At 42.1% G+C, this 17690-nt stretch overlaps 2 protein-coding genes across 3 annotated transcripts in view; both read right to left on the reverse strand.

Annotated features, from left to right (window-relative positions):
• tert (telomerase reverse transcriptase) overlaps positions 1-7480 on the reverse strand; it is a 65846-nt gene extending 58366 nt beyond the window's left edge. Inside the window, exons 1-3 of the mRNA XM_059652508.1 lie at positions 7251-7480; positions 1560-3849; positions 594-789 (exon numbers count right to left, since the gene is read on the reverse strand). Coding sequence (XP_059508491.1) covers positions 594-789; positions 1560-3849; positions 7251-7469 — 2705 coding nt within the window. The 5' untranslated portion in view covers positions 7470-7480. The remainder of the gene's footprint in view (positions 1-593; positions 790-1559; positions 3850-7250) is intronic.
• A 7186-nt stretch (positions 7481-14666) lies between these two features.
• Positions 14667-17690, reverse strand: part of clptm1l (CLPTM1 like) — a 31705-nt gene continuing 28681 nt past the window's right edge. For both annotated transcript variants that reach the window (XM_048559067.2, XM_048559060.2), the window contains exons 16-17: positions 17090-17205; positions 14667-16498 (exon numbers count right to left, since the gene is read on the reverse strand). In XM_048559067.2, the coding sequence (XP_048415024.1) occupies positions 16411-16498; positions 17090-17205 (204 nt within the window). In that variant the 3' untranslated portion in view covers positions 14667-16410. The remainder of the gene's footprint in view (positions 16499-17089; positions 17206-17690) is intronic.

Raw genomic sequence — 17690 nt, forward strand, 5'->3', positions numbered from 1 at the left:
CACCTCAAAGAGTCATGAATCTTTAGAATTCTCTTCCTGAAGAGGAGGTGGAAGCAGAGTCTTTGAACAATTTGAGTAGAAGTTGGCATATTCCTGATGAAAATCAAGCGAGCGAGGCTGAACAGTAATGAGGGGTAGCTGAGAATGCGGATTTGAGATTACAACCAGATCAGTCATGATCTCACCGAACAGCAGAGCAAGCTTGAGGGGCCTCATTAGAAAATTTCTCGTCTTCTAATCTTCCAACAGGAATCACAGCTTCAGCTCATCTACCGCAGAAACACATGCACACAGTCACTCATGCGCAGACACAGTCACTTGCTCACGCACACGGTCACATGCAGTTACTCACGCGCACGCACATAGTCACTCTCACGCACGTACACGCATACGGTCACACATGGCCACACACACACACACACACACACACACACACACACAGTCTCATAAGCATGTGCACACACAGTCACACACACACAGTCTCACACACAAGTCTCATCATCACAGGATCCCAGATAGAGAAAGGTCCTTAAACCGTGTGTTTTAGAACCAGACTGGTTCAGGTTACAGTGATACGACAGCTTAACCCTCACCGTACTCCAATCCTCTGCACCTCATTCCAGACACGTTTTCTGTAGTAGAAAAGCATGTTTTTCATGAATGTTGTCTCCGTGACATAGAAGAAAGACTTGAGCAGTTGTACCACATAGGTGCCCATTAACCAAACGAGAAACTTAGCCAGGATTTCTTCACGCAACTGGTGCTCCGAGGCAGGAACAAAGTGCGGGCCTGGGAGATGAAAGAACTCCTTTAGGTTTAAAAGAAAATTGCGATAAACTAGCATAACCATCAACTGGCATTAGACTTACATCAGTCAACAGTCACACATTGTCATGCTGTCATTCTAGCCCATTCAACTTTGGTTGAGCTTCAGATCTTCTTGAAAAAGGAACTAGGATTGATGGTTGGGTGGGAAGCTGTAAAGATTGCTTTAAGAGCCTATTAGCGCTAACCTACACAGCAGCAGTTCCACAGAAACAGGAGTCTGTACCTACTCCAATCACGGCATGGTGGCACAATGATTAGCATTGCTACTGCACAGCACCAGGAGCCTGAGTTCGAGCCCACCCTGGGATTTGGAGTTTGCACGTTCTCCCTGTGTCTGCGTGGGTTTGCGCTGGGTCCTCCAGTTCCCTCCCACAGCCCAAAGATGTGCACGTCGGGTGGACTGGCCATGCTGAATTGACCGTTGTGTCCAATGACAAGCATGTTAGGTGGGTTAGCCCTGGGAAATGCAGGGATAGGGCAGGGGGCTGAGCCTGGGTGGGATGCTCTTTGGAGTATCAGTGTGGATTTGATGGGCCAAATGGCCTGTTTTCACACTGTATGGATTCTACGGACAGTACATGGCACAAAAGCACCTCTCACTGAAATACAAAAAGAAAAACCAATCGTACACTAAACTTTATGAAAAGCCCTCAGAAAAAAATTTTAGTTGTGAGAAATTAAACTGGTTAATTCTAGGTGGTATTGTAAGTAATAGTTTAATTATGGATTACCTTTGGTTAGCCGAAGCCACGTACAATCATTCACCCTCATCTTCCACATTAGCTCACTGCAAGAGAATTTGTCAAATCTCCCCAAGGAAATAAACATCTTCACGTTCTTCAGGAACCTACACTTATTGTGGTTGGAGCCCCACAGTTCATCTGGTATGACTTTAAGCAGACATTCTCTCACAAATCGGTAGACCTGAAATGGACTGCTGTGCTGCTTGAGCAAACACAGCAAGTCTGTGTCCGAGCCAGGTGAATCTTCAATACAGTCACAGTCTATTGACACAGTGACCTTCCCATCTGCTTGATGGTTCATTGCTACAGCTTCAGGTAGATGACCTGTCTGCGACCAGTGGCCAGGACGTTGCAAAGATCTCAAAGGGTCTGCTTGCTCCTTCAAGTTGCTTCCGACAGTAGAACTGCGTCCACGAAGAGCTGTTCTCATTGAAGTATGAGCCTTTACATTCTTACTCAATAACTCATCCTGTTTTGGAGTTGGGTGAATGGCTTCACCAACAGGACCGCTGTCTTTCAATTCTATATCATGACTACTCCGATCCACCTTTGTGACAGGGAAAGAATTGGACCCAATATTTCTCACAATACTTGAAGCACCAAAGATTTTTCTTCCTTTCTTAACATTCACAAGGCAATTTCTCATTAACAGGTGCGGGTAAGGGCATTGCTTATGGTTCCTCAGCAGTCTGAAGAAAATCCCTCTCATCTGCCAATAGCGCTTTGGAAATCTCTTCTTTCTCCAGTAACTATTAGGCTGCACTCGTGGTTTCTTCTTCTCAAATGTATCACTGTTTAAGAAGATAGATTTCACCAGCCTTTGACCACCTGTGCTCAAGCCCTGCAAACGATTTAGTATAAATGTGTCTGGCAACTGTTCCCTGCGGTTACTACAATACATTATACTTCCTCTTTCAATATAAGTTGTAGCCCATTTTCTTCTATTCCTCAGTGTTTCAGCATTTGTGGAGGTTTGCGGTAACGGTCCTGCAAATAGAGGGTTTGTTAACATACTACCTGTCCCTTCACGTGGTCTGAGTGCATCAATGTTCCTTCCAGAGGCAGATTTAGTGTTTTGCTTACTGCTTATAATTCTAGCTGTGAATCTGCCACTTTGATTAGAGTCCCCGATTCTCACTTGGTCTACCTCCGTACTGTTCTGTTGTTCTCCAGTTTCTGCAACAGTTTGGTTATCACCATTCCTCATAGATTCACCTTCTGCTGTTGAGATTTTGGTCTGTGGCCTTTTGTGTTCTGAATTTTCCCCAGGAGCCACAACGCCATCAACAGAAGAAATAATCACTTCATTAGGCACAGAGTGTCCAGTCCTATTGCTTTCAATTCCTCTCCCTTCAACCAGTTCAGCTGTATCGGCACCAGAACCTTGGCCTACCCCAGGGCTTTCCGCCGCTGTGTTCACGCAGGCACCGAATTTGAGATCTTTGGGTTCACATTTGTCAATGTTGCCACCTTCTCCTTTCCATACACGGGCTCTGTTACTTGTTCGATCAGTTGGCCTGCCAGATTGCTCGGTTATTTCTGAGGAGATGTTTAACTTACTTTCTGCTGAATGAGCTGATGTACCTTCCAGCAACACTGATGGCTGCCTGACTCTTACCCTCTTTGCAGGGGGCGCAACGTTATCATCACTCCGACATCTTTTCCGTGACTTTACATCCACGGCGACCTTTGGCAGCCACTTGGCAACGACAACTTCAAGCCCAGGCTTCTTGACGGATTTGCTCGTGGGACCACTGAGGGTGGTTTGACGCATCTGTCTGCAGGAGACAGCAGCTCGTGCTCCATTGCTGGTTCTGGCTAATCCCTCCTTCCGTTTCCTGTCCTTGGACAGGAGCCCTTTATAAAATTGAACTTTCTTTTGGATGCACTTTAGTGAAATATTGCACCAGTGTTTGGCTGGGCTCTGTCTCAGCCAGGTAGAAGTGAGTTTAGTGCCACTTACAGTGAGGCTATAGATGGGAACTCCACATAACTGAAAGCAGCAGCTTGGTGGAACCAGCATAAATAGGGAGCAGTGTTCCAACAAATACATCATGACGTTGTCTCCAATTCGGCTGAGCAGCGTTCTCCACAGGATACTGTTCTTGATAGTAACAGTGGTGGGATTTGGTCGGTAACTACAGATGTTGGGGGCAGATTGGATAGGTATGAAGCTTGATTCATTTACACATGCGTAGCCAAAGCTTAGCACATTCCTTTTTCCCTTGTCGCAAATCCTTTGAATTACTCGCAAAACCACATCACTTTGTGCAGATAGCTACAAAGGAATCAGGGGAAAGAAAGACATCAGTCATACTGAAATCAGGCAGGAGTTTTAACTATGACAAGCCACCAGTGTACTGTGGAAATTCTTGATAATTTTATAGCAATTTAGAGCGTGTGAGCAGGATCAAGAATATTAATGCACAGTTCTCACCCTGATCGAATTTCCTGCTGACCATCAACTTAATTGTCTACATTATAGATGCATTTTCCACAGGCAACAAGTCTAGGCTTGAGACTCAAACCAGTAACTCCTGACCCACAGCAAGGGACCCTATCACTGCAACACTACAAATTAAAGACAGAACATGGATTTATATTTTCCAAGTGCCAGGTTTCTTAAATGACTATTTACAGAAGTGGGCACATGCCCTTTTTTTTTGAAAAAAGTCATCTCAGAAGGTTGAGAGCCTTTGGAATCCCCTTCCTCAAAAAGCTGTGATGGAAAATCTTTAATTAATTTTAAGGCAGATGTAGGTAGACTGTTGATTACCAAGGGGATGAAAAAATATTAGGGTATACGGGACTGGAGGTTAAAATCAGATCGGGCCATCACCTTGCTGAATGACAGAGCAAGCTCAAGGGGCCTTGTTAACATAGAAAATAGAACAGTACAGCACAGTACAGGCCCTTCGGCCCACGATTTTGTGCTGACCTATTATCCTTCTAAGATCATTCAATCCTGCATACCCTACATTTTACTATCCTCCATGTGCCTATCCAAGAGTCACTTAAAAGTCTCTAAAGTATTTGACTCCACTACCATTACCAGCAGCACATTCCCCACGCCCACCACTCTGTGTGAAGAACCTGCCCCTGATATCTCCCCTATACCTTCCTTCAATCACTTAAAATTATGCCCACTTGTAATAGGCATTTCTGCCCTGGGAAAAAGTCTCTGACTATCCACTCTATCTATGCCTCTCATCATCTTGTAAACCTCTGTCACCTCTCATCCTTCTTCACTCCAATGGAAAAAGCCCTAGCTCTCTCAACCTTTCCTCATAAGACCTGCCCTCCAGTCCAGGCAGCCTCCAGGTAAATTTCCTCTGCACCCTCTCTAAAGCTTCCACATCTTTCCTATAATGAGCTGACCAGAACCGAACACAATATTCCAAGTGTAGTCTAACCAGAGCTTTATAGAGCTGCAGCATAACATCAAGGCTCTTAAACTCAATTCCTCCTGTTCCTTGTTCATATGTATCTGTGGCATCTTGAATCTATATTGAATGCCATCTCCGAGTTGCAGTAATTCTCATTGTGGTGAACTGAAATGAGATTGCCAGCTAATTCTGGCGTAACCTCACCACCTGTTAAAAGCAGGACACACCTTCTTTAAATGCATCCACAGGATGAGGGTGTTGCTGGCTAGACCAGCATTTGTCCATTCTCAATTGTCCAGAGGGCAACTAAGAGTTACATGTAGGTAAGGACAAGTTTCCTTCCCTAAAAGTTGTTAGTGAACCAGATGGGTTTTTCCCTACAATTGACAATGGCTTCGTGGTCATCATCAGACTCTTAATTCCTATTTTTTTTAGAAATCAAATTCAAGTTCCACCATCTGTCATGGCAGGATTCAAACCCAGGTCTCCAGAACATTAGCCGAGTCTCTGGACTAGCAGTCCAGTAACAATACCACTAGGCCATGTCCTCCCCACCATCACCTGGTCAATCATCCTGCAGAAGGCTGGCATTGTTTAATCAAAAACAAATTTAGGTCAGAGATAGTAGGAACTGCCAATGAGAGAGAATCTGAGATAACATGGTGTGAAGCTGGATGAACACAGCAGACAAAACAGCATCAGAGGAGCAGGAAAGTTTGATGTTTCGGGTCTGAAGAAGGGTCCTGACCTGAAATGTCAAACAAATTTAGGTCACATGGCTTAGGTGTAGTGTGTGACTGGTACTTGGTATATGTTAGTAGATACAGTGGAGGTTTGGACCACCTGAAGTTCACTGAAGGTGATGTGGGAGATGAAGCAGGAGTGGAATCGTCAGGAGGTTGTGTAACAATGGCATAGATAAGAGGCAGCAAGAGGAGCTGAGACAGATGCAGGGATGGGCAAAGTGGAAATACCAGCTTTACTGACGTCTGGATGGGGGGGGGGAAGGAGGCAAGGCATAGTGGTACTATCACTGGACTATTAATCCCAAGACCCAGATAATGATTTGGGGGACCTGGGTTCAAATCCTGCCATGGCACATGTTGGAATTTGAATTCAATGAATATCTGGAATTAAGAATCTAATGATATCATGAATCCATTGTCGATTGTTGGGAAAAACCCCTTCTGGTTCACTAATATCCTTTAAGGAAGGAAAAGGCCATCCTTACCTGGTTTAGCCTATATGTGACTTCAGACCCCCAGCAACGTGGGCAATAAATGCTGCCTAGCCAGCGACACCCATATCCCACGAATGAATATGAAAAAATACTGAAAGCTCATCTTGGGTGAAATATAGACCCAAGGTTGCAATAGCCTCACACAGTCGCTGTGATAGGAGTAAAGCTACAGAAACAGAAAGGAAACTCAGCAGATCTGGTAGCATCTACAAAGAGAGAAACAGGGTTAATGTTTCGAGTGCAGGTGGTCCCTTGTCAAACGCTACTGTGGGGCTGAATTCCAGAGAGTCAAACTGGACTTGCAACAATAACTGTTCTTCCTCTCCCTCTCTCCACAGCTGGTGCCAGACTGGCTGGGTTTCTCCAGCAATTTCTGTTTCACATTTCCAGCACCTACAGTATTTTGCTTTGGTGACTTCGTTCCTACTTCAGCGACTGAGAGAAAGACAGGCCGACAGAGTTTCTCCAGCACTTCCTTGCTTTTTTTTAGTGTAGTTGGTGAATACAGAATGGAGATTGCAACGGAGACTTTAAAGGAAGGTTTTTGCTGACTTAATGTTTAAAGTGGTGGGGATTTCTGCTCAGCCTGGGTTGGACCGAACAGCCGAGACCACCTCTAACCTGGCGGGGGGGGGGGGGGGGGAGTGGAGAAGTGGGGGAGGTGGTGAGGAGTACAGCTGGAAACTGAGTGAGTTTTCACAGCATGCTGCCTAGAGACACGGGGTATGGGGGGGAATAGTGTCAACGTTAATCGCGCCAAATCCCCCTTTGACTCAACTTTTACTTTTGGGGAGGGTGTTAGAAAAACGTGAACGTGGTGCATACGAAATGCCTTTTTACCCTTAAGATTGCGCGCTGCGTAAATCCGGCGCTGAATTTCAGGAAGCCCTAGCGCAGAAACATGGCCTGGGATCGGGGGGGTTTTGCGCCGTTCCGAGCCTCTCCGGCTTGTTATTCCCCAAATGTGCCCCTGTACATAAAGCAACGGCACTTCGGCTCCGGAAGGTGCCGGGCGCTTTAGTGCTGCCGGGAGCTGTCTGCCTAGCCCCGTACCTGCTGAAAGGTGAGCGGCCGGCACACAGCCTTTGCCTCCCCGGGAACACACACGATGAGCTGGGAGATGAAGCGCCGGTAGTGCCCGCTGTCGCTGCTTTCCAGCAAAGCCGGCGGCGCGACTCCTGCCGCTTCGCTGATCTCCGCAACGAACTGCTGCAGGCGGCGCACGGAGGGATAGACGGAGGCCAACAGCCCGAACAGCCTGGCCTCCTCCATTGTCCACCCCTTTCTCACTGAGACTTCAGCAACCAACCCCCTTCTCATCGATCACAATCTGCTCGCACTTCCTCCCGCCCGACCCACAGCATCCAATCTCCTCCCACCACCCATCCTCTCATTGGATCCAGAAACTAGCACAGTGCAGGGGAGACCCCCTTGGCCCATCCAGTCTCTGCCGCCAAACGCTACCTGAAATCTACACTCGTCCCATTGCCTTCGATGTTATGACGTTTCAAATGCTCATCCAAAAGGTCGTGAGATTACACCCTTCAATTAACCTCCCACATTACCATCACGCTCTGGGTGATTAGTCTCTCCTCCTGAAAGTCCCCTCAAAACCTCCAGCCTTCACTCAAAATTACACACGCTCCCACCCCACCTTGTTACTGACACTTCACCTAAAGTGAACAACTGCTTTCTATTCGAGATAACAAAGTGTGGAGCCGGATGAACACAGCAGGCCAAGCAGCATCTTAGGAGCACAAAAGCTGACGTTTCGGTGCCTGTTCATGCCCTTTTACCCTCATGCACTTCTATCTTGTCCCCTCCCTCAATTTTTTTCTTCTTGAAAGTAAACACCATGAACCTATCCAGCCTTTCCTCACAGCTAAAGCACTCCATCCCGGGCAACCAAACAAACAAGGCCAGGAGTTATACAATTAAAAGTGTAGTGCTGTCCAACTGAGACACCCAGGAGTTCAGGAATATAATTCTTTGAAGTTTGCATCACATGTAACTTAAGAGGGCATTGAGTATGTTTGCCTTCATTGCTCAGACTTTTGAGTACAGAAGCTGGGATATGATTTTGAGGTTGTGTCGGACATTGGTGGGGTGTTTTCTGGAATATTGTGTCCAGTTCTGGACCCCCTGTTATAAGAAGGATATTACTAAGCTGCAGAGGGCACAGAAAAGGTTTACCAGGATGTTTCCGGGAATGGAGGGGTTGAATTATAAGGAGAGGCTGGATAGACTGGGACATTTTTCACCGGAGCATAGGAAATCACGGGGTAACCCTAAAGAAGTTTATAAAATCATGAGGGGTATAGATAAGGTGAAAGGCAGGTGTGTTTCCCTAGGGTGCGGGATTTCAAGACTTGGGCACATATTTTTAAAGTGAGAGGAGAAAGATTTAAATAAGACATGAGGGGTGACTTTTTTGCACAGAGTGGTTCACGTGTGGAATGAGCTTCCAGAGGAAGTGGTGGATGAGAGTACAGTTACAATGATTAAAAGACATTTAGATAGGAACATGAATGAGAAATGTTTGAAGGGATATGGGCCTAGCCCAGGCAGGTGGGACGAGTTTATTTTGGGAACATGGTGGGTGTGGACTGGTTGGACATGGTCTGTTTCCATGCTGTAAGCCTCTATGACTCTGTTCCGGTGAATCTCCTCTGCACCCCTCCAGTGCAAACATATCCATCCAATAGTGTGCTGACACAGTACTCCAGCAGTGGCCAAATCAAAGTTCTGTACAGCTCCAACTCAAAACTCTGTGTTCGTATATTCCATGCCTCAACTGATACAGTAAGTGTCCCACATCCCTTCTTAACAATCCCATTAATACGTCCTGCCACTTTCAGGGATCTGTAGACAAACACGCTCAAGATTCCTCTGAGCTTCCTAGCATCTAGCCAGTCTCGGAGTACTCCCTCATCTTATTCCTTCTTCCAAAGTGCATCGCCTCACATTTATCAGGGTCAAATTCCATCTGCCACTGTTCTACCGATCTGTCTATATCCTCCCAGAACCTAAGACCATCTTCCTTGCTGACAATTAACTGAATAATCTTTGTGGCATCTGCACATTTATCATCCTCTCCCTCCTTCCCCACATTTTCATCTTCATATATCACAAATAATAAGGGACCCAGCACTGATCACTGTGGTATGCCACTGGTTTGTCCCTACCTCTACCACCCCCACCCTGTCTCCTGCTAATAGGCCAATTTTGGATCAAACTAACCGAGTTACCCTTAATCACTCTCATATATTTATTTACCTGTTATGTCTCCGCACATTAGTATAAATAGTTAATAAATGTTCAACAGGTTGTGCCAGTAAGCTGTCTGCTCCCCATCTGTCTAATGCTGTCAGAACATGATCATGATATTAACACACTCCTGAATTTCCCTTTGGTTTCATTAATGACTCACTACTGGGAGTTGGAGCTCATTTGTATCACTCTTGATCTGAATCAATGGTTCCAAATTTAGGTTACACACCAGCCTTTCAGCACAATTAAAATCAGACTGCCGCACCAGTGCAGTACTGGGGCAGTGCTGCATACGCAAGATTGCATCCTTTTATGAAATGTTAAACCGAGGCTCTCTGCCTGCTCTAGTGGAAGTAAATGATTGCTTGCCATAATTTTGAAGAAAAAAGTTAGCTCAGTGTTCCAATCAAAATGTATCCTTCAATCAACATCGCAAAAACAGATCACCTGGTCATTTCCAGTTTCTGGGAGTGCAAATTGGCTGCTGCATATCACATATTGATGACTAAACTTCAAAAATATGTAATTTGTGATAAAAGTGCTTTGAGGTGCTCAGTGGCTGGGCAGAACACTCTATAAAATAAATTATTTTTCTTTGCAGGTGAAGAAAGTTTTCTTGACTTTCCTAATGGATTTATTAGTAACATTTATGGCCACTACTTTTGTCTGCCTCGCAGATAGAATCTCTCAGACTACTCTCATGAATCCCTATTATAATTTTAAATGCCCATCTCTCCTCAGCCTCCTCTTTTCTCCATCATGTTCAACCTGATATATTCTCTAAATTCTGTTATCCTTTTTGTAAGTCATTTATGTGCTTCTCAGTAACGTCATACTTATTTTGTAGCAAAAAGACTAGAACTGTTCATTATGCTATGAATGCAATTCAGAAATGGATCTGTACGAACTACTTGCTTTTTAAATTTTTCCCTCTGGAAATAAAATTTTGGTGATAGATTACCACCTAGGAGTTATGAGCAAATTTAGTTGCAGGTGGCCATGGCAACATCAGATTCTGTTTAATCTGATCCATTAAGTGTAACAGTAAATTTCCTAGTATCAGTTCAATGTCCTGGCCTAGAACTGTAATTTTGATAACATAATTATTAACATGCCAACTCAGTGTACATCCTTCCCTGCTGTCCCAAATTGTTTATTTTTTAATGTTTCCAAATTTTTTTAGCATGCACATTGTCAAAATGGAATACCTAGATAAGCAGATAAATCTGGTTCCGAAAGTTGATATTTAAAATATTCCTCTCAAATGCATATTCTATACAAATGAAAAAAAATGCCACAGCATGTTGATCTCAACATTAATTCAGACATAGTCACAAAGGGCCTTCTTTCATTAATATTAATATATTATATTAAGAGGTCTGCAAGGATTTATTGGTTTTCAAGTTAAAAAAATTTTCAAAATATGCAGTGAAAGAAAGTTTCAGATTTCACCTCATTAATAAGGAATGTCATTAATTTGTATTGCACACTAGTTTAAAGATGAAGAGCTTTAATTTGTGTATATTATTGGGGTGTTCAATCTTTCAACTATTCAAAATAATATACTGTAGTTTTAAGAATACACTGAGGCTGTGATGGGGATACAGTGTTCATTTAGACACCAGCGAAACTAGCACTAGTAGCAAACAGAAGCCAAAACTGGGAGACTGGCTAAACAAAATGACCCGAGTGCAGAATTTTTAAATCAGGATCTAAGTTGGGTTGTTGCAGAAAAGCCACAAGCAGTCTTTCTATTGGTCAAGAATCAGAAATACTTTATTATTAGTTGTGCTGACACAGTGCTCAGATGTGGACTGAATATTGCAAAACCTTTCCACAAAAGATGTATAAAAATACACTTCCCAGGGGCTAGCATTTATTGCCCATCCCCACTTGCCCTTGAGAAGGTGGTGGTGAGCTGCCTTTTTCAACTGCTGGAGTCCATGTTCTGTAGGTAGACCCACAATGTCACTAGGGAGTTCCAAGATTTTGACCCATTATCCATGAAGGATCAGCAATATATTTCCAAGTCAGGATAGTGAGTGGCTTGGAGGGGAACCTGCAGGTGGTTATGTTCCCATGTATCTGCTTCCCTTGTCCTTCCAGATGGAAGTGGTCATGGGTTTGGAAGGTGCTGTCTAAGGATCTTTGTCTCTTGCTGTGAAAGTTGAGGTTACTAGTAGGGCACTTGCTAGGAAATTAGTGCTTGTCAAGAATATACCAGTTGACAAGGTGTTTCCAGAGGCTTGCATGTTATATGAACTCCAGATCAGTATTAGAATCTAGCATTAAGGCTAAAGCTGATTGCAAGTGAGAAAGAGAGAAGCACTTAGCTAGTAGTTGTGAAATATGCAACCTCCACTGTTAAGACAGACTGGGAAATTAGAGTTGAAGTCCTAAAGCTGCAACGGTAATTCGTATTGTTGTATGTAAATTAGTTCGACTATTAAGAAATTTCACAATCAAGTATTGAAACAATGACTTAAACTTTATTGCAGGTAGCAACCAAACTGAGGCCCCTCAAATAAGCAACTTAAGTTTTGCAACTAAACTTGGCTATTACCCAATTAATAGTGCAACTTAGCTACAATCCCACCAACAGTGCCTGTCTCTGGAAATATCCATAGCTCAATCCTTACGCAGTGTTGTTCTAAATTCTGCTGAAGATTTACGGAGTTGAATTCTATTACAATTTTCTCTCTTTCAGGTTTGTGGTGTGACATTATTGATGATCCTTAAGATTCTTTTATCAACATTGATTACACACGAAATGATAGTAAAACGTAGAGTATGAAGGATAGTTTTGATCTTAGAGTAGGATACTAGGTCGGCACAACATCATGGGCCGCTGGGCCTGTACTGTGTTGTACTGTTCAATGGTTCCTCAAGCCTGGAGCTTGCCGTATCAGAAGCAATTTTCCTATTCCTTGTTATATTCAGTTAGCTGTTCAAAACAGCCTGTCCTGCAATTTATCCCTTTAGTTCGGAACATTCCTTCTGCAAGCAAGTCTTAATTGTCCATTTGTCACAAGGCAGCAGGTTACCAAGCAATGTTCCCTTTTCTCTTCCGGGAAACAGGATGTTTATGTTGCTTTGACTCCTAAGTTCAATGATGAAGTCATAATTTGTAAGATATTGTTAAAGTGTGGTTAAGTAGTATTACAATGCCAAAATAACATATTGTAGCTTTAAGAATAAACTGAGGTTGTAATAACAAGGTGTAGAGCTGGGTCCAGACCCAAAATGTCCGCTTTCCTGCTCCTCTGATGCTGCCTGCTTCATCCAGCTCTACACTTTGTTATCTCAGACTCCAGCATCGGCAGTTCCTACAATCCCAAACTGAGGCTGTAGTCGGGGTATAATTTACATTTGGGCTCCAGTGAGTCTGGCGTTAGCAATAAACAGAAGCAAAACTGGGACAAAAATAGAAATTCCTGCTAAAGCTCAGCAGGTCCTGCTGTAATAAAGGAAGTCAATAACCAAATTATTTGGTTTCAACAAACCACAATGAAATGAATGACCACACAAGCTGAGTTAACCTTTTGGTTGAGGTTCAAGTATGGGTCAGGACACTGGAGATCCACCCCCAACTCTCCCGTTGGAGATGCTTCACCACCAGTTGAGATGGGGCTTGTGTTTAATGACAGTGCACTACTTAAAAATAAAAACATTTCAATCGTGCAATATTATTTTAAAGTGTTTTTTTAAAGAATGTCACCCAAAAATCAATTAAATACAAGGCAGTGAAATGCTGGTCACTATTAGAAGAAAGATGGTGAATTATTTTTAGGGTTCAGCAAAGAGCAACTAACTCATTTTAAAATTAGAACCAAGCTATTTAGCAGCAAACTCAGCGAGCACATTAAATTGAAGGAGGTGCAGAAAAGCTTTACAAGGATGTTACTGGGACTGGAGGGTTTGAGTGATAAGGAGAAGCTGGATAAGCTGGGACTTTTTCCACTGGAGTGTAGGAAGTTGAGGGGTGACCTAATAGAGATTTATGAAATCATGAGACATTGCTACGGTGAATAGCAAAGGTCTTTTCCCGAGGGTGGGGGATTTCAAAACCACAGGTCATATTCTTAGGGTGAGAAGAGAAAGTGTGAAAAGGGACCTGAGGTGCAATTGTTTTTACACAGAGGGGGTTTCGTGTGTGGAATAAACTACCAGAGGAAGTGGTAGATGCAGGTACAGTTAGAACATTTAAAAGACATTTGGACAGGTACATGATTGGGAAAGATTTAAAGGGATATGGGAGAAATGCAGGTAAATGGGACGCAATAGCCTAGTGGTATTAATCACTGGACTGTTAATCCAGAGACCCAGATAATGTTCTGGGGTCCCAGATTCGAATCCCACCATGGCAGATGGTGGAATTTGAAATTAATAAATATCTGGAATTAAGGGTCTAATGATGACCATGAATCCATTGTTGGAAAAACCCAACTGGTTCACTAATGTCCTTTAGGGAAGGAAACTGTCATCTTTATCTGGTCTACACGTGACTCCATACCCACAGCAATGTGGTTGACCTCTTAACTGCCCTCTGGGCAATTAGAGATGGGCAATAAATGCTGTCTAGCCAGCGATGTCCTCATCCCATGAACGAATAAAGGGGGGAAAGAAAAGGAACTAATTTAGTTTGGGAAATGTGGTCAGCATGGACAAGTTGGACTGAAGGATCTATTTCCATGCTGTATGACACCGACACTTGTAACACAACACATATGGAAATCTGAAAAATCTCTGTTTTTCCCCCTCCCAACGAAAGGTCATAGATGCCAGGTTGATTTAAATTGTTGGGACTGACATTGATGGATTCTTCAGATAAGAGGATTGAGAGATGTAGAGAAAAGGCAGGTAAATGTATTTGAGGTATAAATCTGCATGACATAAGCAAATGTTTGGACAGCCTTGAGAAGCTGAATAGTTTACTCCTGTTCCTACATAAATTGGTACCTCCAGTACTTAACTTCAGTTATCATGGCAGTTGGTGGGAACCAGAAATTTTTAGATTTAAGAATCAGGAATGATACTGAAACATTCAAAATCATTGACTGTAGAAATGAGAAATATCACAGGAAGAGGAATGAATAATGTATCTCTAATGAAAGAAAAACATTCACTATAAATAGCTGTGTGGGGTCACATGTAGATGGTGTGTATGTATTTTTAAATATACTTCCTTAGAAAATCAAATCAGATAATTTGCAGAATTTATTTATCACACAGGTCTTTGAGTGCAATTTGTTTTTATCTTTGACAATTCCATATTGTTGGCAGTTTTTCAGCAGATCAAGATATTTAACCAGGTTTTGGACTGATTCAGAAGACACATTCATTATTGACACCACATCCTGGATTTGCAGCTTTCTATGTAAATTATTGTACACCCATTCTGCCATTACCTGTTCGAAGCCAATCTTTATTAAAAGTGACAGTTTAGCTGGTACTAGGATTACTCCATTTTAATTCTGCCAACTAGATCAGAAAAACACACAGCCAGGATAGCGAGCAGTCTATATCTGTCACTCTAGTTGGTCAAGAGACGACTGTAAATGATGCAATTTCATTAATTTAAGAGAAAACTTTCAGAGCCTATGTGCTGTTACTAAAGACAAGTTAAAACATACTTAGTACTCTTCAGCACTTAAGCTTTGGGATTTACAAAAGATCAACTATTGCTGTAAAAAAATTAGGTGACTAGTACCAACAAATTTGGAAAAGGCTGCATCCACCAAACATCTACAAAAGTTGCAGAGAACACTTTGGATGAGTATTCTTAAAGAAAAACTTCATAACCAAATTACAGATAAGAAAGGAATGCACATTCAATCAAGAGATCATGGCAGCTCTTCAGTAAATCAAAGCAAACTTTACAGTCAGAAAAACTTAGATAAAACACTGCTTAATAAATTAGTCAGCAATATCAATTATTGAATCAACAGAGCATAGAATCTTTTTCAACTAAAACAGCTAGTGCTTACTTTCACCAGCCTGAAGTGACCAACCCTTGGCCAGAATAAGTCAGAGTTCTAAACAGCTAAATTAAAACATTGTTAAACATTAATACAAAAGACCTTCATTTCTTTCCTTATCATATCCATTTTAATCTCCTTTGTCAAAAATGACTTTTTCTGAATTGAATCAAAACTATATTGCTGTGGTAAAGGAAATGTTGTATTGGTTTGATTTTAATGTTTCAAGAATGCAGTTCAACAAATTAAATTTGTCCTATTACCTCAACTATTTTAATCGAAAAATATGATTTGTCCCCTGTACAAACCAATCTTGTGGCCAGGTTTAACATTTGAACTGAAAGTGGAAAAGCAACTTCCTTTCTGTACTAACTTGGATTATTTTCAAATTGTTTCAATCATTCATTTGGCCAGCTCACAAGATAACTGACACTATAATGGAATGCAGAACTGCAACTCCAGGAATAACCATTGTCACACAAAAACAATGACACAGAGTCACTGTAAGTTAGGCAGATTGTAACGGCCAAAGTATGCATTCATGAAACAAAGTTTGCAAAGTATTAGTAGAATAAAAGCAAGCTAGGAAGGGTGGTGAGAGAGAATGTTTAAATACTTAAGTCCTTTAGTGAAGTTGTAAGTTGCCCTTGGCCAACTTTATGCACAGTGCTGATCACTTAACACCTCAAAGGCTTGGACCCATGAAACAAGTTATATTAAGTTACAAATTTGAATGGTGCTGTCAAACAGCAATATTATAGTTTACAATCTCTATCTTCTTTATAAGAGTAATACTGTTTAACTCCAATGAGTTATGACTCAATTATAAATCCGGAAAGATTGGCACTGCTGGAAATATATTCATACTGCAGTCACAAGCAGGAAAAGATCAATGAAGTGGCTGTGCTGCAGGTAGCAGAGGTTTAAAAGATGCTGGCAGCTGGGTGCAGAGAAAGCCCAGTCTATCACTCTTTATGCAGTTTCTTCACAGTCTCCTTTTCATCATATGATTCACCAAATTCATTAATCCTGGTTTTATCCACTGGGTAAAGCCTGCAATGAAAATTAACACCAAATTTCAGAATAAAGTTGGAGGGTGAGACAGAGGGAGGAATAAAAGGTCAATTCATCGGGCTATTCTGTTTTTTTTTAAGGATAGCAACATATTTACACAAAAGGAAGTCCAACTTTTTCCCTTTGCTGATTAATTTCAAAATGTCAGATAATCTTTTTGCACTCAGCATGGTGAACTGTGGGACAAAAGAACAAAACGTTCTTCCAGATATTCCTTTCAGCATCAGTGTCACAAAGTCATGTAATGGTCCATCCGATTCTCCAGTAACACGCCTACAAAGTGACACTTCCATCTCTTTAAAGCAGCTGCTATTCTAGTTCAAGAGAAATGGCCAGCTTATTGCCAAAATGCACTGTGCCAGGAAACAATGCGGGAAGCTTAAATTCATTTCAGTGAAGAATCTTGCAACTGGTCAAATAAATTGATCAATTCAAATCAGTAAATGAAAGCACTTTACTTATCCCCTTCTCTTTCCAAGGAAACTTCTGCTTGGAATGCAAAACGAAAAGATAGCTTATTGTCTAAAAGTTTCATTTTCTTACATTGAGATGTATGTTGGAAAGTCTTACCATCTCTGGTAGAGGTAAACAAGAAAAACCACGTCATCTCTGAAGCAAGCTAGTCTGTGCGATGTTGGCATGGTGATGATGAAAGCAAAGACATCATCAATAAAGGTGTTGAATGCCTGAAATGGAAGTAAGATAGCGATAATAAAAGATGAACATTAATGCAAGTCAGATTGTGGAAAATAGCTGACAATTCATATCAAGTTGCAATGCCAAGCTGAATAACAATGTCAGAAAACAAGCCAATATTTTCAATTGTTCATAATGAATTAATGTTTCTTTAAAAATTTATTCAGGGGATGTGGGCGTCACTGGCGAGGCCAGCATTTATTGCCCATCCTGAATTGCTTTTAAAATGACACAGCATGGAAGGTTATTTATCCCATCACCAGCTCACTGGAAGAGATTTCAAACTGATCCACTCCCTTGCTCATTCCTGAATGCTCTTAAATTGATTCCGTTTCAAGAATTTTCCAATTTATTTTTCACTAATGAATACACTTCCATCAGTCTGGCAGTGCATCCCAAACCACGCAAACTCCCTCTACATGAGCAATCATAGCTATATCCAATAAAATAACTGAGGACAGATTTACATCGAAAT

This window comes from Stegostoma tigrinum, chromosome 2 (genome assembly GCF_030684315.1).
Source record: "Stegostoma tigrinum isolate sSteTig4 chromosome 2, sSteTig4.hap1, whole genome shotgun sequence".
NCBI classification, from domain to species: domain Eukaryota; kingdom Metazoa; phylum Chordata; class Chondrichthyes; order Orectolobiformes; family Stegostomatidae; genus Stegostoma; species Stegostoma tigrinum.